Raw genomic sequence first — 23,832 nt, forward strand, 5'->3', positions numbered from 1 at the left:
GAAGCCTGGATACAGAATTGGGGTCCATGTACTGACTTTACAGATAAACATGGGTCAAGATTACAGAATATTCTGAGGAATTATATGCCGGCCAGGATAAGATTACTGTTTTGCAAGGAGTTTTAGTAAAACTTTTGATGCCAAAGTTTCCACCTTGCGGCAGTGGGTTTATCCTCTCACTGCTGAAATGAAATTTTTTAGGGTTTACAGCTCCTTCTGAAAGTCCCACAAGTCTTTTTTTTTTTTTTAGTGGAAAGTTACCTCACCCCCAAAATAAGACATGTTAAAATGAGGAGTTTAGTTGACAATCTTATAGGCACATAAGTTTTTTTGGATTTGTAGTAACAGTTAATGTAGGTTGATTTTTGTGTTCTCCTAGCCTATGCTTTCTGGTTCAGTCTTCAAATTCTCCTATCTAACTGAAGTTCCTGAAAGGCTTTAATACTTAATCTTTAAAGTATTATGAGTTGCATTTGTGCAATGCTTTTACCATTTGACTGTGTGTTTAAATAACACTTAAGTATTTATGGTATTTAGAATCCTTTTAGGTGAAATAAAGAAAGAAATTGGTGTACGGAATGGCCCTAGTTTGTTTTCCTTAGCTACAAAGTTCTTTGCACAATATAAATTGAATCTTTAGGGTTTAAACCACCAACTCTTTAAGTAGCTCATGAGTATGTGAGCTTTTATATTTATATGTACCAAATTTGAAAATGTAGCAAATTAGATGTACCAAAATCAAAAGTGTTGAAAAATGCTAAATCAATTATAACCAGAAGTAATTTTTTTATGTTCCCTGCTTCTGTCTTGCAGTTAAACAGTGAAAACACTGACACTTTGATGCAGAAGTTAAGTGATAATGAAATGCAAAATACTGTAAGTAAATGAAAATTTCTGTCTCTTGTTCTGTGCTGTACATCTGAAAATGGCTACATCATGATGTTGTACAATTCCAAGTGACAGTGGCAAGGTGGGAGTATTTGTGGTTTATCATCACAAAATGGAATCCTAGTTTTACATCTGAAGTGTTTATTAGTGTGCATTGATGTTGCATTGTTGTATATACAGACATTAAAATAATTTGTTTGTTTGTTTCCCCATGAAGAATCTCAGGAGAAAAATACTTGAAAAGGAGAAACACATAGAAGAACTTTCATCCAGGCTTCAGCTTGAAAAAGTGAGTGACCAGGTCTGTTGGAATGAGTGTGTTCTCCCAATGTACTAGGTTCTTATTTGCAAATGTTATATTTTTAGAAAAGCAATTATTTCAATGACCTTTAAAAAAGGAAAATCCTGAAAGATACTTCCTACAGAAATACTTAAAAACCGTCAAGACTGTATCCAAACCTAATAAGGATACAGTTTATCCTTAACACTAATGTTCCTCCGTTCAGGGAGGGGCATACATCTAGACTAATGGCTTTTGGCTTCTCATTTACAGATTTGCAGTAGTTCTGGAAAAAAATTACTTATGATGAAGTAATACAGAGTAAAATAAACATACTGTTCACCGTTAGTTTCCATGGGTCTTTGAGTTTAATGAATAGGGAAAGGCAGTAGTGACAGCAGAGCTAATATCATCAAAGGCTGACAAGACCTCGTTCATTCTCTGAACGAAAGGAAGGGTCTCAGTGCAGAAACCAACATAGGAGGAGTTGTCTGTGCTGTATAAGAAGATACTACAAAAGTTTCAAAATTATTTTACTGGTAGCAAAGTGTTACAGTACTTGTGAAGTGCACTTTATGTGTGTGCAATGAGTGCGGTTCAGCGTTAGTGAGAGAGACAGTGTAGGCTCGGTTGAGTCTTTAGGAAGACAACGGTATACTTTGATTTTTGTAACTCCTTGGGGTTTGTTGAGAGCCATGGTTCTTCTTTAAGAATTTTACTTTGCTTAACCAAGAGAACATATCACTTGGCTGCAAGATAAACTTAGCCAGCTGTTTGTAACAGAGGAACCTGTGGGGTTGCCCACTTTCACACCTGGCAGTTAGCACGTCCTTGTCTTTACCTTGAAGTGAAGCAGCATGTTTTCATAGAAACATCTTTTTTTTTTTCTTGAGAGTAGAAATGCTGAACAGAAAAGCCTATAAACATCCTGAAGACCACAATGCCAGCAAACCTCAGCATTGATGAGATCTGTGCATCATGCACCCTGACTAGATTTCTGTCTGATGCTGAGCAATTTGGGGTGCCCAGCATCTGAAGGGATAAATTATTATCTGTATTGTCCCCTTGTTCCTTCTTAAGTTATCTCTAATAAATGGCGTTTTCATCAGTACCTAGCTGAATCTGAGTCTGCCTTTCTTATTGGTATCCGTAATGAACATCTGCAATGGTGCATTACAGTGCATTCTAGTCTATACTGATAATATGACTTCTTTCTACCTGTTTTCATTATTTCTTATTTAGAACAAGCCAAAGGAATCAAGTTGCAAGAAATTTCATAGAATCATCTGACTTCAGTGCTGGTGACATAAGTTGCCTCTTCCCTTATGCTTTATTTATCCCCCTCAAATTACAGTTTGAATTAAATGTATTAATACTTCTAATAGCAGGTGGTGGTCTTTGGTATTTAATGAAGATCAGTTCAAGTCTAATGAGTCAGGGTGGGGCTGATCAGTGTGGCTCGGTTTTGGTCATCCTGCTAGCAAGTTGCCTCTTCTCAGCCTGGGTTTCTGAGTTCGTGCTTTCAGGCCTTGGTCACACTACCTAAAGAGCCAGACTAAGTATGAGGCATCGATTATACACACATTCTTTCAAGTTTATGATTTCTGTTTAACATTAATGACATAATGTTTAACAAGTTACTGCTTGTGAATATACTTGTAGAGCATGTTTTATCTTTTCTAGCTTTTATGGACATTCAGGTGTCAGTTAGAAACTGTAAGGCAAAGTAGAAAGAATATAGATAGCATCATACAGCATGTCTCCATAGACCAATAGATCTGTGTTTATTTCTCTTTCTTAGGTGAATGTACAAAAGGAATACCACCTGTCGAGGTCAGTAAAGGCAGTACAAGCTCACCTGCAATGTCAGATTCAAAGAAAAGAAGTGGAAAATGATGAATTAAAAATAAAAATACAGGTCAGCATTTTTACTTTTGTTTTAGTTTATGTGAAAAAAATTAGCAAAGCCTTGTTGTGCTTAGAGCTTAACACAGATGTGAGAGTTAAAGTATCCCTTGAAATCAAACTCTTGGTAGAAGAAAAATCCCAAGTAGTAAAAATCATTAGCATTTGTATTTTGCACAGTCTGCCTGACCACACGATCTTAATGGCAAGTTTGGGTTTTTTTCCTTCTTTTCTCAACTTGTGCATTCTAGCAGTTCTACTGAAGAGAAGTTAAGCACACACAGAAGCGTTTGCAGTCACCTGCCTGTACTGTCTAGAAGATAGATACAGATCATGAGGCAGTCTCCAGATAGTCTATAGGAAGAGATACGCAAGTCCCCAGGATGAGTTTGTTGTAAGATAAGGATGATGAATCACCACCTGTTTCTTTTTATTGACTGTGGAGGAATCAATAAACCTCTTAATACTGACTGAAAGGGAAACACTTCAGTCTAATGCCTAATCTCACTTTGTTTAAGGTGGGTGAAATTATTTCTGTTTTCTGCTCTAAAAAGCAAGAGGTAAATTTGGGCATTGGGAGCAGTTACTGGCTTTAGAACAAGGCAAAGAAGAGGTCACATGTCAGAGGCTGGAGCTGTGTGTGGCCTCAGATTGTAGTATTTGACATTTGTCAAGAACATAGGCATGAATGAGAAAATATTGGCTGAAAAATAATTTCCAAATTTTTAATTTCCAAACTTTTTCTAGTAGCAAACATCCCTTATGAATTGTGTAATTTGAAGTTGTTAAGGAACCTTTAGCAATTCAGTTTCAAACAAAGTCATGTATGTCTATGTCTATACTATAAATACCTCATGTTTTCTTCTGAATAAAAATTGCTTTCTTGTTCTACATAGTACAATTATTAGAATTCCAAAAACATTTTCATTAAGCAATACTTTGATAAAGTAGCTTGATATACAACTGTATTTTTCATTCAATCTTTATTTAAAAGTTTTGTTTGTCTGCTCTTCAAAAAGTGCTGAAGTCAGTTGCTAAATCCTGGTGATTATTTTGTTAATATCTGGACAAGCTTGCTATAGCTTGGCATTACTCTTATGAAATTAATTCTCCATTTAAATTTACCTCAGGCACTAAATAATGCCCAAAGCACTTATTCTTAATGTGATTGTGACCTCCTGCGGTTATAACAGGCAATGACAGTTGTGTACTTATACCAACAGTTAACGAAGTCCATACATAGACTTAGATTTTCTATTGGCTCAATTTATTGAAGGGATTCTCCCATCACCCCCCCAAGTCACATCTTTGTTTATTAAATGCCCTATAAGCATCTCTATATGAAAACTGCTTTCTGCACGTTTGGTGGCTTTTATAATTTTGTTTTCTGAAGTAGTACTTTCCCTTTTGGTAGTCCCAGTATTTGAGACCATCTGTCACTTGGAAAACCGTGTACATTTTGCATTGATTGTGGATAAGTTTCAGGGCCGTTAGCAGGACCGATACTGACAGATATCCTCTCATATATATAATATGTGTATTTTATAGCAAGTAGCAAATAGTATCTTGAGTAAGGCTGGCACATTAATGTAGTCAGTAGGTAAATGTATGTCATTCTGGTCTTTATTCACGTAGAACATAATTAAGTGTCAGACAGACTCAAATGTAGGAAACAAATGCATTAATCATTCTTAGGATATTTATCAGTGAGTTAAGACAAATTTACTTACACTGCTAGCCTACTTACATTGCTGTAGTTTGGCAGAAGAATAATGAATGGAACTTGTCTTTATGAAAGTAGTTGTCTACTGGCAGCTTGGTCATGTTTTTTTGTAAACTGTAGCATCTTAAAATTAATCGCATCTGAGATTCTCCTTGAAGCAGAGTCCAGTATTGAATTTTTTGTATGTCATCATGTAGTGTTTTAACGTCTGGTCTCTTTTTCCATTAATATTTAAATAACAAGTGATATGCAGATGAAAAATACAAAAGTCATGAAGTTAGAGAGGTTAGCTTCCTAGACAGGATGGGATCAGTACAGTCCCTTTATCAGAGTGATGTGAAAATCTACTTACTTAGAAATATTAACAGCAGTAGGAAAGATAATATAGAGTTGTAGAACTCAGCTCTCCTCTCGATTGTATTGTGCATATTTGATAATAAAATTAAATGCATTAAAATACATTTAATGCAAATGTATTTTATTTCCTGAGTGGTGCAAAATCAAACACTCGGGAAATTATAGTTATTTGTTGATCTTACAATGTGTGATTTACCATTCTGGTTTAAACTTTATCATAGCCTGTTTTAATTACCTTTAAACAATTGTCTGCTGTGGGCAAGGCAGCACTTAATCTTTTCTTTTTGCATTTTCTGCTTCACTATCTGTTGAACACAAAATATAACTTCCCATAAAAGATAGTTTCTTAATTCTATTTCATTAATAGAGTGGGGCCATTATACACATGGGAAAAAGTCTGAGATCTTGCAAGAAAATATTCTATTGTCATCTAATTACAGACAATATCTTAATACGTGTATTCAAGAAAAGACCCTGGCCTTTCCTAGCTTCTTGATTTAAATTCAAATCTAAGATCTTAACTTTCGTATTCAAATTTCATATGCAGTTATACCTATCTCCAGCCGTAGTTATGTGTGTGCTTGCTGTAGATTCAGAGCACAGTCTGCTACTACATCAGTGAATATTGCGGGTAGCGTCATTAAGGTGATATTCTTTACAGAAATCAGTCACTAGGGATGACGAAACCACTTTTCCTCATAAATGGATTTAACATCCATGCTATGCCTTCTACATTGAAATTCTGCATTCATTTCTAAGAGCACGCAGCAATGGTCAGATTGTTGTCTTTCCCCCTCCTCCTGCCTGCTTCAACACCTCCTCAACTTCTTCTCTTGATCATCTTTATAATTAGTTTCCCAACATGTATCTTCTCTTGCCTGCTGCTAGACAGATCTTGTCTAGTTCTTCATGTCAACCACAAAATTTGAGATACGAAGACATTATGAAAACAGATGGTAAATGTAATTGGTGTTCCTGATTATGCTATGTCACAAAATCATCTGTAAGGTGTAGACTTTGAAAAAGTTTCTATTTAATTGTACTGCAGACTCTAGAAAAGAAAATAGCAGAATGGAAACTTCAAGTCGGTGAATGCAAGCACCAGATGTTAGCCTTAAGGGAAACAAGTGAGCAAAAGAAGACTGCTCTGAAGAAAGCAATCAGGTCCCAGAAACAAAGAGCTGAATGCTTTGAGGCAGCTGTGGAAAATTTAACCTCCAGAATAAGAGAACGTGTGAGCGACTACGCTGTGAGCAATGCTGTGCTGTATTGTTTTAAATTGAACAATTGGGAGACTTTCACCTGTGGAAAATAGGAGAAGTTGGTTGGTCGTGCTGTGTTTGTATCTCTCTCATTTTTTTTGCTCCTTGGTTAAGGAAAAGGTTGCTGTAAGGGACATGCAAACTGTTACTACATTCGCTGCCTTTTTTGTTAAAATGTAGTGAATGTCTTAAACCATGATGTTGTGTGCTTCAAACTGTAGCAAGAGGAGTCTGATCAGCTTTCAGTTACGCCTCTCCCAATCTTCCTGTTAGACCTTTATGGATATACACTGACTAATCTCAGAAGTACTGAGAATCCAGTTTGGATTGGAGTTTGAAGTCTTTGTTTTCTTTATTTATCAGAGTATGACAGCTCATGTGGATACTTGGCTTTCTGTTTCTAAGCTACTTGTTCTAAAACTTTTCCCAATCCATGTACAAAATTTCCTTAATCCACATTGTTCCTTAGATTCTTGCTCCGCATATCCCTACAGTGTGTAATTGTTCAAAAACGCCAGGTGGATCAGAACTGTGCTGAGATCTTTATTGCCTTTATTTAGATTTCCTAATAAGAGTATGTTTTCATACTTTTAGATGTGTTGCCATCATTTTGGATATGTCAATATTAAAGATATACTTTTCAAGTTAGTATACTAGGAGATGGTTGATAATGTTTTTTGTTTTCTTTGATCTTTGTGAGAAGACGGTGGTGGATCTTTCAGTACACTTAGCAGTACAGATGGATGACAGCTAACTCCTGAACTTTTGATGATTTGTAGCCACACTATTGTTTTCTTTCCCTACCGAAGACCTAGTGTACTTTCAAGATAGCACATGTTGGTTAATTATCCATAATTCTTTGAGGGACTTCACTTAATTTTTGATTTCTTACCTAGCTATTATTTTTTATTCTTAAAATGTCTTGGCATAATTTTATTTTTGTATTAATATATATGATTTATATGTAGTATAGATGTAGTGGAGACAAATATTTTTGTTGTAAGAAAATATTTTAATCTTAAATTTTGAAATATTGTTGTATTCTACAGTTGGTGTACAGTGCCAGTATTTAACTGTGTCTCTGCCTTGAACATAAGCCTGTACTTAGACCTGAAGTTTTTAAAATGTGTATGATTTTGTTTATTTTTTTTTGAGACAATAAAAAATTTACATTGTTCTGTACTAGCGAGATCTAAGCCTTCTTATATTAAATAGCTCTTGTGTTTAGAAAATTCTGTAGAACTAGATGGTATTCTTCATTACATTCTTTTGTTACATAATTTGTAATTCCTGTATTCTCTAGGAAGCCAAACTGTCTGAGATACTGTCAGATTCTGATGTCTGGAAAAAACAGCATGATAGAATGGTTGAAGGAAAGACAACATTGGAAATTCAAACAGAAGGTCTTAAGAAGTAAGTTAAACTGTTGATCTATTTCTTTTTGGTTTCTGTAGTCACACAGAAGCCAAAGTCACACAATCTTGATATTTAGTAGTGTAGTACTCAGGTTGACAATGTAAACAAGTTTATGTATTCATATTTTAAAATTCTGAGCAGGATTTAGAAGTTGGAGACTAGAAAAAATTTAAGCACCCTCTCTGTTAGATTTCACAACTTTTTTAGAAACTTAATTCCCACATACAAGTAAGGAATATATTCTTTCCCCTGCATACTTCCAGTTAGCCTGAACTTGCTAGTCGCTACTATGCTTTTTCCTCAGAACCATTTATTTAGTAACTGATTAAACAGCTTGAGTGTTAACTCTTATGTCTACTTCTGTGTAGGAGAAGGTTCTTACGTAGGCTTCTAGTTTCTACTTCAGACTAATCACAGTAAAATTACTTCAGTTCCACTAATGTCTCACCTGTCCTGGTTTTGGCTGGGATGGAGCTCATTTTCTTCCCCGTAGTTGCTGTGCTTTGGATTTACTATGGGATTTGGTATGTGAAGAATGTTGATAGTACACTGATGTTATTAGTTGTTGCTAAGACAAGTTGTTGCTAAGACAAGTTGTTGCTAAGGACATTTTTCAGCTTCACAGGTGTTGCTAATGTGCAGGTGCAAGAAGCTGGGAGGGGTATAGCCGGTACAGTTGACCCAAACTGGCCAAAAGAAGGATTCTATACCATAAAAGGGTTGTTGGCTGGTGGGCAGATCCTCAGAAATGGATGTTTTGTGATGGCTGCTTGAGACTGTTCTGAGAGTGCTCTTGGTTCTCCTTTGTGATCACTGATCAGGGGCTGATTTGGCATCAGTCAGCGGGTAGTGAATGGTTGCATCACTTGTTTTTCTTGGCTTTTGTTTCTCTCTCTTTTTGTTGTTTTCTTTTTCATTACTTTTAAAAAAAAAATTCAGTCATTAAACTGCTTTTATCTCAACTCACGAGTTTTCTTACTTTGACTCATCCCATTCTCTCCCCTGTTGCACTGGGGTGGAGGGCAAGGGGAAGGTAAGCAAGTGACTGTGTGGTACTTAGTTGCTGACTGGGGTTAAACCACAACACTTCACTAGAGGTTGGAGAAGAGTTCCTCTGAGATGCGTGTTTGAATAGTTCGTTCATGTAGGGAAAAACAACACAAAATTGTCCAACCTTATTCAAACTACGCAGTCAAATCTTAATGTACATGAAAGATATGCCATTTTCTTTGGCAGACAGTGACAAATATCCTTTTATCTTTTCTGTCAGTATGGACTATAATACAAATAAGCAAAAAAAACCTGGTAGGTGCCGTTATGCTAGGTCTAAGACAGACTGTTTATTTTACAAAGAACTTGATTTATGCTCAAATACATAACAGCTCAAATTAAATTGTCTTGACTCGTTTGTTTTTGTTTCAGAAAATCTGACATTTCTGAAAATATTTTTCAGTGTATTTTAAAGTTTACTAGGAGCACAGGTACACGACATAGGTCCAGAAGCCTGCCTAGCCCACTATTGGTCTAGTGTGTGTGAGAAGGCGTCTGGGGAAGAATAAGAAAAGGGAAACATCTATGATACTTCCCTGAAGTACTCTTTCTTCTTCGACCTGTTTTTTGCTGGTTTTATTTTAGCTGAAGATACAAGTCTTTGCTTGAAACCATTCTAACAAGACGTGTTCTACTAGGCAGTGTATGACTAAACAGCAAAACAAATTTAATTGTTTAACTTCACTAACAAGCATTGAAAAACAAATGGTAAGGCATATAGCACAATTTGTTGCTTTTAATAATGGAAAGTGTCATTCCTAAACTAGCTATGGAGTGTTCTTAGTATGACATTATGTGATAGACCTTATAAATTCCATATGATTCCATTTTGTACAGTATGTGCATGCATAGTAGTCTTGGAAGTGCGCCTGGGTGTTCTAGGTAATGAATTTATTCATAATTGAGTGAGGACCGCTTCCTTGGTAGACCGCATCTCTTTTGGAAAGTTTCTTATTTCAATAGATACTGCTTTCTTGGGATGCATAAATGTATTCTCCCTTTTTTTTTTCCTTTTAATAAAATAAGAACAATGGAGAAGTATGTATAAGGTATAATTTAATTTGCATAGTGAGAGTTTTGGAAGCATTATATATGATCTAGTTGTTCTTACCTATCTAACAAGGCAGATCACAAGCCTTCTGGAGGACCTGAAAAGAGAGGAGGAATGGAGAAGGAACTCAGATGAGGAAATTCTTGGAAAGCTAAATTCTGTTAACTCTGAAAATGAAAATATTTACTGGGAAAATGAAAAATTAAAGGTGAGATTATTTTAAATAAGTTGAATGGCTCTACATTTCTGATACATTAATGAAGCAATCACATTAATTGCCTTTTGGCTTTCTGTCTAGAGATCCCAAACCTGTAGAATAAATTTTGCCATCCATTTTTTTACAGTAAGTGAAAATGAGACATTGAAAATTTATCAGTGGAAATCTATGGCAAATCTAGGAACAGGATTGTCCAATCATTTATCTGTTTAACCAAGATGCCATTTATTTTACTGTCAGTAGCTACAAAATCACTTAATTGGAAATTGTTATTTTATGCTTGTAAATTTTTCTTTCAAATTAAAGAACTGAATTTAGCTCAATTATTAATTTCAATTTTTAAAGGGTTTACAGGTTTTGTATTGTATTTATCCTCCAAAGTAAATATTCTGATGAGCTGACAAATGAACTATGGGCTATCATGTTTGTTTGTCAGGATAAATAATTGTATCACTCTTTTTAGAGTCTGCAGGACGCTTGCTAGTAATATTGTATTGTAGATTGTGTTATTTTAATAACTCTTGCAATTTTTTATATTTCCCATGTTTTAATATTTTTCCAATCAAGGCTTCCCTTGCTGCATTGGAAAACAGTACTGTTTCTGCTGAAAATGAACTGCTAAATCTGCAAGAAAAGGCAAAGCTGCAAGAAAACCTTGTTGATCAGTATAAAAATCAGGTGAATAGCATATTTGAAATGTTCAAGTACAGGTTTTAAATTTTTAAGCAGTTTTGAGGAAATTATAAACATTTTATTTGTAATAAAATGGATTAGTTGTCATGTTGACTGTAATGCTGTTGTAACATTGAAGATGATAGCAGAGTGGCATTAGAAACCATATCCAAGAATCGTCTCCACACTGTTACTAGTACACATAAGCCTTACTGAATTGTGTGAAGCCCAGTTTAAGCTCATTGAAGGCAATAGGGCTAATTACATACTTGCTTAGAAAAGACTTACTTCCTAAAAAGGAAGTTGGCAACGCAGTAAATTATATTTTAAAAGTAAAATTAGAGTTTGATGTCTTTATTGGGCATATCCAATTATATTTTACCTCTCCTTGGTCATATCTGTATTGCCACATTCTTAAGAACAGTAAAACAGCACTCAAGTACTGTTGTAAGAGGTTTTTTTATTTACATCAGTAGCTCCTCATTGAAAATGCCAGCAAAACATAAATCAGACTTATAATGAGCTTTTTGTCAATTCATCTTTTGTATTTGGCTTTATTCACAGATAAGGAATTTTAGAACATTGGTTCAAAGTTGGGTATATTTCTGCTATAGTATAGATATCACGTCATGACAAGCTTCACTTCTCTTTTTGTTTTAAAATCATTGACAAGAGGAAAGACTTAATACTAACTCTAAGTACAACCAGTGTATCTTGTCTGTGGGACACCTCACCACAATTAAAATTGTTGCCAGCTTTAAGATGGGAAATGTAGTTTCAGGAAACAACCAACCTTAAGCAGTGAGTGGGATGAAATTCCCTAGCTTGTAGCTATGGTGACTTCAGATGGGACCTGTCCTTGGTGGTACTTGTTATCTGGGGAGAGAAGGGCGAGTCATGCTGGCTGCTTCTGAAACAACTGTAGCTCATTCTCCATTGTTGAAAGTGAAATGTTGATATCAGAGTGTTCTTTACCTGGTTGCCCTTTTATATTTGATGTAGTTAGTATGATAATGAAAGTAAATAACTTAATATTATGACAAGCATTTGTATTCTATTCAGAAATCTAAATTTTTACTTTACACTTCGTACCAACGGTTCTCTTTTAAATATAGAAAAGAAACACCTTGAAAATGTATGTGAAAAATATATTGTTTCCTAGGTACAAAAATTACAAACAGCAGTAGAAGAACTGAAATCCAGATATGAAATAGTATTAAATGAAAATGAAAGAATAACAGAAAACAAATGTTTAGAAAATGATAAGGTAAGTTTTGCAGTAATAAAACATGTTTCCAAACAATTTTGTAGGACATGGACAATCACTACATTGTTGTGATGCACTTAATAGAAGTCAGAAGGTACTGGCTTTTTTCTTTTTTCTTTTTCCGTCTATAAAATCGTTCTAAAATTTATTGAATGCTTTACTTATTCTTACTTGTGAGCAGGTGGGTTTTTTGGGTACTACGCAATTACAAATAGATGAGAAATGGTTCCTAGAGTAATCATTATGGAGTTGGGCTGTTGCTTTCGAATTCAATAATTCATTTTATGACTTTGAAAATGTGATTATTGATGATTTTAAAACTAGAGCTTTCAACAGAACAGCTGTGAAGGCTGCATAGGGAAGCAAACCTACTGTAAGGCTGCTTTGCAGTGTAAGCTTTTTGTTTTAACTAGCAGTTAAAGTGGAGAATCCATACAGAGATGAGTTTTGAGTTTTTTCAGCAGGTGGAGCTGAATACTGGAACACAGCGCATTCTTAAGCGTCAGAAAGCAATTCAAAGTTGGTAAGAAAATAACTTTCCGCAGTTCCACTGCTCATCAAAATACAAATCCTTTTAAGTGATGAAGCTGAGGCAGGGGCAGGTTTTGCATTGCCTGCAATGTTCTGCTTTACAGAACAGAATTAGTCCTCACAGAGAAGTGTCTTAGATATTAATTTTATTTTATACTAACTTTATTTTTCAATTGTTCATTTGTAGAATAGAGAAGAATATTTCCTGATCACTAAATAATATTTCCACAGCATTGTATGTGGCCTCAGGTGGCCTCAGGTGTTGCCTTCTTTTCAAATACTGCAATAGTTTAATGGTCAGAATTTTTCCTGTAAGCTGTATGCCATCTCCCAAAATGTATTGCCGTAAAAATAAAATAAAAATTTGGGTATTGCATGATGAACTGTTAACACTTGCATTATTTTGTAAATGTTCATCGTGAGCGTTACTGAGTCTTCAATGAAATGCAGTCAGAGACAGACATTTCTCCAATAGTGAACTTGTAAATTCATCAGTATTTTACAAAATAGGTTACATTATGCAACTTCTGTAGAATTTCAGTTTAACACTTATGTGGAAAGCCATTAAGTATTAATTAATTTATGGTTTTACACTTACATTTTTCTCCTGTGATGCTATGATGCAGGTAAGGGACAAAATGGAGGCTGAGTTAAAGGAGTTAGAACATGCTTGTGACTTGCTGAAAGCAGCTAAGGAAAAGCAGCAAGGATATCAGGAAAAGCTTATGTCCTGCGAAAGGATCCATGCACAGAAGTGCAAAACCCTTAGGGATCTGCCAGTTCAGATGCTTAGAGCGTGCTGATTTTTAAAGATAAATGAGAAAATTATGTGGAAGAAAGTCCCTGGAACATTTTTTTCCTATTAGTGTGTGTGACAGTTGTACAGTTTCCTTTATTTGCTTTCTAAATCAAAAGCTCCTTCTGTAGAAATAGCACAATGCAAATAAAACTATCGCCAACTGTATTTACATGGATTTGGTATGTGACAAGACTCGTTACTTATATTTACTTTTAGATTCTGTGTCTTTTAACTGAGTATGTTCTTCATCCTTTTGAATACTTATGTCCTGAGATGCTGCAGTATTCTGCCCTAGAAATAAATATCCAAGTCTGATTATTGTTTATATCTCGTGAAATAATTTAATTCCATGTTTATTTTTATTTTAGTGAATAATTTATAAACCAGATTATATTTGCTTATAGTCATTAATTATATTGTTGACAATGTATAACTAACATTTTAATGGTAATATTGTGTTGGTTGAGAAAATATATTAAAATATGCTTTAATAGGATCATTTCTATTTTTAAGATATTTAAGTCTGAATATTAATATTCCTCACCCTTTTTTGTCTGTGACATCAGTTTCAGTGGCAGGCCTAAGTTTGGGGTTTTTTGTTGTTCTCTTTTCTGGTTTGGGTTTGTTTTTTTTTAATGTGCTTTTGAGTTAGAAGAGAATACTTGACTAGCATGAATGACAAAGGTGTTTGTTTGAATTGGTAGGGTGGGAAAACGGCTTAATCTTCTTCCTGTGTCAGTGGAAAAATTTCGACTGAAACACAATGAGTCTTTGTGTCCCTGTAGGCTTTATATGCTTATAAAAAACTAGCTCTTGATTTTTTTTTTTTTATATTTCTTGTCAAGGTGACCTTTATAGCATCAAAGGTTCTTGTTTGTATAATTTGTATAATTCTAAATTAATTGTTCTTGTTTGTATAATTCTAAATTAATAATTAATATTTAATTAATAATTAATTCCTTCCAGGAATGCTCATAAGCTCATAAATCTATCTTTACTTATCGAAGTACTTAAGCAACAATTAATTTTGAGGTGCATATATAAAATGACATATGTAGTTTTAATGTAACTACATGCTTTCCTGAATAAATGCAAAAAAACCTCTCTAAATATAATTAAGTAACTGGGAGTATAATCAGTAGTCTGGTAGAGCAGCAGTTAAATTTCAGCATTAAATCTTGGTGGTGTCTTTTAGAGAGTCTGACCCTTGATCCTATGATCAGAATTTAGGAAAATTCATTTTGTAGTAACTGGACCACGTGCAGAAACTGTCTTCTGGGTTCAGCTGGACCAGGACATCAGTTTACTGCCCCTCTGCTGGGCAGTGCCACCAGTCTGCTGGCCAAACAGCCTGTGATTCACGTAAGCAAAATCAGCCAGATGAGCTGAAGTTCCTGGATGGAACTGCTGGAGGTAGTCCGGTGAATGATGGAGGTTACCCCTTACATAACAGTGCCAGCAGGCTCGTGACGTGGCTGTTTACTACTAGTCTGCTGTTGATGGGTGGCAGCAAGGGCAATGATCTCATCACTACTGTTACAAAACTTAAAAGAAAACATGTCAATCTGGATGCTGGGCAGGGGAGGACAGTTTGGCTTCTTGCTTTCTTAAGCTTCTGCTGCTGCTATACCTCTTCTTATGAACTTCATTGTCTTTTTTTGATATTCACTGCTTTCTGAAATTCTTTGCCAGTGCTACACTGCTTTTCTGTGATAACTGTGTATCTATGCGGTATTATTTTTATGCTTACTGTAACCGTAGCATGAGGGAACTTACTTTTGCCCAAGTCTAAAGCTTAAGAGTGGAAGTTCACAAGGAGGTAGACCTGGACAACTCCTGATACACAAGGCTGCGTGAGCAGCATATGGGTTTTGTTAGGACTTTGTTACGTAGCAGGTGTGCAGTGATAAAGTGTTCACACAAAGTTTTATTCTGCTACTTTGGCTGTATTTTGTTTGTTTTAAATACAAGATAATATTTACTTTAATATAATATAGTGTTTTTACCTGAAATTACACTTAAATTATTTGATTGGATTTTAATAGGCAAGCTTAATTTACTCTGTAATATCCTGTGTGTATATATATATATATATATATATATCCTCTTCAGCTAGAAATGAATTGTCATTTTCACAGGAGGGAGACAGTGTAACTTCCGTGAGCAGTCATTCCTTAGAAGAAGAAAACCGTAACATTCAGAAGAAATATGAAGGTCTTAAAAGGTAACTTGAAAAAAATCTGACAGAAATGAATTCCTACACTTTTCTGCTATAGTGAATTATAATGTATTAATCTGTTTTGCATAAAGGCAATTAGAAAAGATGGAATTTCAAAATGAAGAACTTGCTTGGCAGCTCAAAAAAGATGATGAGAGTCTTCAGTGCAGTAAATTGCAGCTTGAAGAGAAAATTGCAGAATATAATGGATTAACCAGAGGACTGGAATCTGCTTTGGAAGAAGGGAGAAAAATGGTATTGGTGATTTAATACATCTCTTAATCTGGTTTGCCATTTTCTATTTAAAAAAAAGAATTTTTTTAATTAAAAACAAATGTATTTGAGATGAAAAGATAGGACAAAATTAATTTGCATGTAGGGAGCAATGCTAAAAAATTACTGGGAATTGTGCATGTTTAAATATGAACTGCACAATTCAGCTTCTTTATGGAATTCAGAGCCTGTTGAAATTAGTGACAAAGTTCAGTGGACTAACATTTCACTGTCATTTCTTTGGTGACAAATCAAAATGCTTTAACCACCTAATTTAAATCCATACATATGGCAAAAAGTTTCTGAACAAAAGCTTAATCTTTTCTTTTTCTTATTTTCTTTGGAATACGCAGACCACAAGAACTTTGGTGTTGAAATCCTTGCACACTTTTGGGGTTGAAAGTTTTGCACACTTTCAATATTAAGCAGAGATTTGTTATTTGTAGAAAGGATGCAAACAGTAAATCAAATGGAAGAGGAAATATAGGAATTTAGATTGCAGTGAATTATATTAGCTTAATTGGAAAATAATGTATGAAATATATGTATGTATGAAGTTATAATTTCTGTCTCAGATTAATCATGTTGAAATAAACTCTCTGAATTTTCTCAATACTGTCTGAGGATATTGATTTGGATTTGAAAAATAACAAGTTTGGCTTAACTTACAAATGAGTTACAAAGGTGTCTCTCTCCCAGTAATACTACTTTTTTTTTCCAAATTGAAGCTTCTTTCAGATTTAGCCAGAATATTTCCCAGGTTTGTTTCATTTCTGTGCATAGGAAATAACTGAAGTATTAGATGACAGAATAGGAAATAGACCTATTAATGCTAAGGTATAAGAAAATAATTTGGTTTGGGCTTTAAGTTAAAGTAAATATACATCATTTCTCTCTCATTGCTGTTTTAGGTAGCTGAAGAACTGGAAAAAATGTCATACAAAGAACAAGCCCTTCAGGCAAAAATGCTTGTTCTTGAAACTGAAGTTAGAGAGAAGCAAGAAGAGAAAAAAAAACTCCTCTGCATATTTCATCATGTGAGTAAATAATACTGTTATGACGTAATAAATGACCACATCACTGTTTACAGTAAAAGTTCCTTTTACTGAAGCACACACTGCTAATACAACTGATAGACATTTTCAGGAACAGAAAATTAGTTCAACTTGACGGTATACTTTGTATATTGACATTTCTAATAGACTCAACAGATGTCCAGTCAATTAAATCACTGGAATAATATTGAGTTTGCACCTCTTATTTAATCCAGTTTTCCCAGCAAGACAAAAATAAAACAATATGTATGAAGTTGTAGTCTCCCTCTCAGATTAATCATGTTCAGTAAGCATACCTGTATTTGAATAAATGCATAACCATTCCATGATGACATAATGGTATCTTTTTTTTTTCCTCTGATAAAAATTCAGAATGCTAGTTTTTACATTCCCAGGCCTTTTTTTGGGTTATTGTCCTATTCAAAAATGTTCCGTTTGGTCCTGGCTGAACATAAATAAAGCGTCAATATTTTGAGGCCTTTTTAGGAACCTTCAGTTTTGTGGAGCCTTTGAAAACTTTTATGGGCAAATAAAGCTTGTAAAAATCAAGTATGGTTGTCTTACATTATTATTTTGATTCATCTGTATGGTATTTCTAAGTTGCATTGCATTTCTCTTTTTTTCTTCAGAATGAAAAGCACTATGAAGTATGTTTGAAAGAGCTGGAGAACAGCCTACAGAAGTCAGAGAACAAGAACCAGAGCCTCCAGAATTATGTGCAGTTTTTGAAAGCTTCATACATAACCATGTTTGGCTGAATTCTTTAATTTAATTTATTTAATAATAAACTTTTCAAGATTTGGCTCTAACTCTTGTTGGAGGCAAGACTGCTGAGGCCTTATAATATTTTGCAGGACTGAGTACTATAATGTTAGTTCTTCCCTAGGAAATCTTCTGTTGTGGGCAGGGAAAAGCAGGTTGATCGTTACTGTGTATCCTACTGGCTGCTGACATACGGACAATTTACCTGGTATGACTGGTAGAAAGAATTGTGTTATTCATGGAACAGAAGCGAGAAGACAGACTGCGTGACAGTAGCAACAGTTATCAGGTATGCACATGAAGTTGTAAATTGGTCTGTGGATTTACCGTGTGTTAGGTCCTGCGCTGTAAAATCTTATGTGCGTCCTTTCAGTCCCTGGTAAATGCAGATGATCACAGTTTACCCTTCAGTTCGATGGGGGAAGAAAACACTAATTGATTGGTTGTGTAGTAATTTGTATATCTTAATTATTAATAATGATATAATATTTAGCAGTAATACTTCTGTTACTGTAGAAATCTAGTTGCCCAAAGTAATATCTGTACTATTAAGACAGGCAAAAATTTAGAGAGCATTATCTTCCTTTCCTCTTCTCACTGCAGCTTAGCAGCAGTACAGCACACACTCCTACACTGCATGAAAGGGTTGCTGCCACAAGGCTGTCCCATCCAGCCTTTTTTCACTACATCCCATTATGATGAGGAGTATACTATAGTAGTATTTTACAAATATAAGCTCGAAAGTATTTTAGGTATAGATATAATTTGACCTTTGAATATGTTGATACACCCTTTCACGGTGACACAGCTCCAGTAAGGTATTTATCAGTGCGTGAGTACAAGAGCTGCTGTTCACTGAAGAGAGTGAGACTGACTCATGCCTCAGGTTAAATATGTGTAAATATTCGGCTGATACAGGGCTAATACAAAAACCAATTCTGACTGAGAAAGTAATTGTTTTTATAGTTCTATATTTAAAGAACTGTGATATGTTTTTTGAAAAGTACGTTCAGATAAGTTACGTATATGTAATTTAGAATTTAGTGTATTTAAATAGTATATATTTTTTAACTGAAAACATACAAGTTAGTTCATACACAGACAATAACTGTTTGTTATTTATAATATGTAGAATAATGATGTTCGTTTTTTTTTTTTTTCCAAATGCTTATCCATCCTAACAAATACTGATATGTGATAATAATCTGCTTGTGTGCGCTTTAAAAAAATAAAGATATCATTTATTATGTATTACTTATTTTAGGAGCAAATCTTTCCATTACATTTTTTAGTTTTTTTTGCATTACACACACACACTTATAACTATATTTGTATGAATTTAGTTCTGCTTCTGCTACTTATATCAAAATATTTTGAAAGTCATGTATCAAGGAAAGATTTTGGAAATAAAGTGTTAAATGCAGTCCATGGCTGGTTTTTAAAAGGTCATAATGGAAAATTGTATGCTTTTAGTTGATAAATCATACAAAGATGTAGAGTAACTTGATTTCAGCCTATCTTTTGCTATTAGAAATCAGGAAATTAGACTTCATTTGCAAGAAATAGATCTGAAATTATTCAAGTTACTGACAGCTTCAGGTACCTCTTTACCACTGAATGTCTACAAACAATAAATTTAAGATATGTCAAAGTATATGTGAATTGATTTAGCTTATAAAATTATAAGTTTGGTGTTTTTTTTCATCTCAACCCATCATTTTCATTCTATTAATCTAGACTTTCTTTCCTTTTTTCATTCAACCACTGGAATATATATTTTTGATCCTTGAAGTCTTACAAATCTCTTAAAAATGAAGATAGCATTTTCCAAATGATTATGATATTTTTATGGCTCTCTGTTACTTTTTTTTTTTTTTGTGGTAGAAATAGGGCTACATCTCACTGCTGCAAATACATAGAGAAAAGCTATCAAAACAACAGTTACTGGTCTGTACATGCTTTGTGATTTTTTTTTTCAGTCTAGTAATGTTCACAGGACCCTTAGCAAGCAGAAAGGTTTCTCTTCTGCTGCTCAGAACATCCTTGCCCAGGAAAGCTGTAGAAATCAGAGATTCTATGTATAAGTTTGACCATGCTTTCAATGGTGAGCTCACCCAGTAAAGATTTAAAGATATTTAAGCTGGATAAGAAAAGAAGAGTAACAATAATAAGATTAAAAGTCTAGTATTCTCTATTCCACTACATTTAGAAGATTTCCTAGTAAGAAGACCCTTATACCATAGACTTACTAAGGCACACAGTTGAATGTTATGTGTTGTAGAATTTTATGGTTTTTGCTAACATTTTTGTGGTAATTTTTCACAAAAGCTGACTCATGATCCATGGTAGATAAGGGAGCCCACAGCTGAACTAGTACTACTGTTCTTTTTGTAAATCAAATCAAAGCCACCTGCAATGTTACTATTTTCTCCCAATATCTGTAGCCAGTGAATTTCCATATTCAATCAGAATTTCAGAGCTATAATTACGATAAACTGTGAGCATATCAACTCCTGAAACTGGCAAACCTTGAGGAGCTGACCCGAAATCCCTACTCCTGCAATTTCTTATCTGTGATAAAATGGACACTAACACATCAGTGCCTTGTTTCTTGCTGGTTTTGAGAGAGAAAGGATTTGAAGTAGAAGATCATTATCTTGTCATGTGTTTTAGATTTCTTGATGTATGTGAACACAGAATTTAAAGCAGAAGCATAAGTCTTCGGGCTGCTTAGGTCCCTACATGCTTTAATCCTGTCTGCCAAGTAGCTTATTATTAGTGGCTTAAGGTTGATTGAAGAACTTTATCTGTTTCCTATCTATGGTACAAAACCTACTATAAATCCTATTGTAAGACAGAGTCTTTCCACTAAGAGAAGAGAAACTCGGTAATTTCTCTCTGCATACCTGCCTCCTAAAGGCGTTTCTTTATAGAAGACACATAGTGACCACTGAGCTCCATATGGATGACTCTTCAGTTGAGTGTGATAGGTTACTAGCACAAGACTTCTTTTGACTAGCCCTTTTATCTACAAATAAATGAATGAAATAAACACTTGGATTTCTGTGAAAAGTTTAAGGAAGGATGTTTATCATGCAGCTCAAAACATCCTCCGCTAGAATTGTGTCCAGTATTCTGCCTTGGAAAAGAGCCAGATTATAGACATTTTGTGACAAAATCACTTTGTTGGTGATTTTCCTACAGGAAAAGTGACCTGGCTTCCTCTGCTGACGAGCTGTTTAGCAGCGTAACATCTGTGTAAAGCCCTTACTGTGCTGGGAGGCCTAGAGCTGGCCAGCAGAAACAGGGCTCAAGCAGGGCCCCATAGGAAAGGGTTGTGCAGGGCGTGAAGTAGATGCCATGATTTCATAGAGATTTCTTTTTGCTTTTTCAACGAAAGCTTCCTTTTAAGGCTGACATAGCTCCAGCGTGTTCCTTAAGGCGGGAGGAGTGAGAGCACTATGCTGATGTCTACTGACAGGGAATTCAAGCAGTCCAAACCATGAATTTACTGCAGTTACGCAGGTCACCCTGATGTGCATTTGGGTTCAGTATGTTTTCTTGTGTACTGGTAGCTGAACAGTAATCATAGAGCAGCTGTCGGTCAGTAGTCAAGCTTCCAAATGTTTGAAGATGGACCCTGTTTTATATTGCCATCCACATCTGTCTGCACCTTTCATTCAGGGCTCTTGATGTAACGCTATGGGCTTGCAACCTTTGGATAAAGCTTTTACAGCTACTTACACTCCAAAGGAATAGCATCCTAGTGATAAGTGGTAAGTAAATCATTCCTTCCCAGAGAAATCTAGTGGCTTTGAAATGATGATTCTATTGAGAACAATAATATTATTTCCAGGAAGTGACCAACTTACCAACAGGCCTTTTTTGTTTGAGCATTTGACAGACAGGATCAAATACCTGGTGAACATATCATATTACTTTTATGGCAGATTAGTCTACTTCATTTAAAAGTGATACGGAAAAGGACGTTTTCATGTTTAGAGACTCTGCTGCAATCTTGCCTCCTTCTTATGGCAAAAAACCCCACATTTTGTTGTCTGTAAAACTACCTTCCAATTTATCGATCACATATTTCATATGCCACTCCTCCTTTCTGTGGTACTGCTGAACATTGAAACCAAGTCTCACTGGTTAAACTTTGCATGCTTTTCATCCAATGCAATCTTTCAAAAAATCTTTGATAACATCTAATTTCTAGAGCAACTGTTACACATCCAACAACCATCTCTGGATCTCCCATCAGCGTTTCAGGCAGGCCGAGCCCTTGTTCATTATTACCGTGACCACATTCCTATTCTTAGCGAGGATTCTCCTCTGCAGAGCAGCAGCCCACCCTGCTGCGGCAGCAGTCCACTCACTAATTTACAGCTCCACCCACTAAAAGCCGCTGTGAATTATAAACCAGTGAAGTAAACTGTGTATTTTTAACAGCCTCAATTTTAGCATGATGCCTGTTTATAAAAGTCACAGACATTTTTGAAGTGCAAAAATGCTAAGCTGGCATTTCAGGTTATGCTCAGGACATTGGCTGTTCCTCCACAGTAAGTTTTCTTCCTCCTCTCTCTGCTTGAGAAAATCAGTATATTAACATGTTGGAAAATGCAAAATGTTTTGTACCAACAGTTCATTATTTTTCTAGAGGAAAAAATCTTAAGAAATCTGCAGGAAGAGCCCAACCTAGAAGCTTTCAAGTCTTTGTGCAAATCCTTTGCCAGGGTGCACACAAACTTTACTGATTCTGTCCTAGGCTTCATTTCCAATTTGTCTCTGATTTTGTTACCATACAGTGAATATTAGGTCCTGTGTTTTATGAACTGCATAAAACATCGTAATGGCATCAATGTTTACATGCCACTGTTTAGTTTTGGTTTTTTGTTGTTTTTTTTTTTTCTTTAAATGTGTTGTGTTGTAACAGATGGAATTTGAACTTAAGTGGAACTGTAGCAAATTTCACCCACAATCTGGTAGTCATCTATGTCTACTTAGCTTGAAGCACACAACCCCTTGGAGACACTCAGTGATTCAGAAGCCAACATTTTTTCTTACAGATTACTTTGTAGAAACAAACAATGTACTTCATGGGTTGCCATATTTGATAACAATTTAATAATCAATATGCTTATGTTATGTAAAACAAAATCCACCTCGTGTCTGCAGTTCCCTATCAAAGCTGTGAAGTATGCTGAGTCATAAATAGTGCAGGTTCGTTTTTTTTAAAGGCTGTGTAATGGTTTAAAACCAGCAAGTACTGCAAGTGTGTCCCCTAAGATTTTAAACAGCCTGTTTCTCTTCTACCTTTGGTGATCTTTGTCTGCCCACAAAGTAGCAGACTAATTTCACAGAACAGTGAAATGACAGAAAGCTTGCTTGGAGGCCTAGTTGAGAATTGTTACAGGCAGACAAAGTGGTCCAGCATTGACGAATTTTCCTTCCTTCAGCAGCTTCTGGCCTCCATCATTTTATGAAACCCCAGAGCTCGAGTACGGTTTTGGAAAGCAAGGATGGTGGCTCTGGAAGAGGTTCAGCAGGATGAGAAGATCCTGGGATTAGCGGAAGAGAGCATCTGTGTAGACGGCAGCCTGCTGGTGATAGGAGCAATCAAGAGAGAGGAGATTGCCTTTACATAATACAGAATTAGGTGCTTGCATTTTTCTGGAATGAAGTGGAAGATAAATTATCTGGTTTATCTTGTAAGAATTTTAACTCTAACTATGTTTATTTCAATTTTAAAGAATTCTTCTACTTTTATTAAGTTTTGGTATACTAAGATGATGGTTTAGAAGCAATCTCACATGGATATTTCTAAAGAAATATAATCCTATAGTGTATCTATAGAGAAAAATGAAGTTCACATTCTATAAACAGAGAGTTCAAATATTGTTCTGACATTTACTGATGACATTCCAACCCTTGGTAACTTGATGCAGTTATACTCAAGCACTGACATATTTTGTCAAGCATGTGTGATGCGGAAATAGACATTTAAACGCTTCCTTGCAAACTTGTATTTCATGAGAGATTTCCCCAGACAGAAGCATTCGGAGATGGGAGTCTTGCTGATTTCTCTTTCTGTGTGTGCATATAA

The 23,832-nt window shown here is 35.2% G+C and overlaps 1 protein-coding gene across 7 annotated transcripts in view; it reads left to right on the top strand.

Annotated features, from left to right (window-relative positions):
* The window catches only part of ODF2L (outer dense fiber of sperm tails 2 like), a 35,043-nt gene extending 16,106 nt beyond the window's left edge, over positions 1-18,937 (top strand). For 4 of the 7 annotated variants that reach the window (XM_086753292.1, XM_086753294.1, XM_086753293.1 and 1 more), the window contains 12 exons: positions 814-876; positions 1,106-1,189; positions 2,970-3,086; positions 6,202-6,387; positions 7,719-7,828; positions 10,005-10,140; positions 10,717-10,827; positions 11,984-12,088; positions 15,557-15,642; positions 15,729-15,891; positions 16,821-16,946; positions 17,594-18,937. In XM_086753292.1, coding sequence (XP_086609418.1) covers positions 814-876; positions 1,106-1,189; positions 2,970-3,086; positions 6,202-6,387; positions 7,719-7,828; positions 10,005-10,140; positions 10,717-10,827; positions 11,984-12,088; positions 15,557-15,642; positions 15,729-15,891; positions 16,821-16,946; positions 17,594-17,722 — 1,416 coding nt within the window. In that variant the 3' untranslated portion in view covers positions 17,723-18,937. Of the gene's footprint in view, positions 1-813; positions 877-1,105; positions 1,190-2,969; positions 3,087-6,201; positions 6,388-7,718; positions 7,829-10,004; positions 10,141-10,716; positions 10,828-11,983; positions 12,089-13,245; positions 13,414-15,556; positions 15,643-15,728; positions 15,892-16,820; positions 16,947-17,593 lie in introns of all 7 variants that reach the window. The other 3 variants (XM_086753298.1, XM_086753296.1, XM_086753297.1) reach the window with 3 other exon arrangements.
* The last annotated feature ends 4,895 nt before the right edge of the window (positions 18,938-23,832 follow it).

Source organism: Chlamydotis macqueenii, chromosome 8 (assembly GCF_036417535.1).
Source record: "Chlamydotis macqueenii isolate bChlMac1 chromosome 8, bChlMac1.mat, whole genome shotgun sequence".
NCBI lineage: Eukaryota > Metazoa > Chordata > Aves > Otidiformes > Otididae > Chlamydotis > Chlamydotis macqueenii.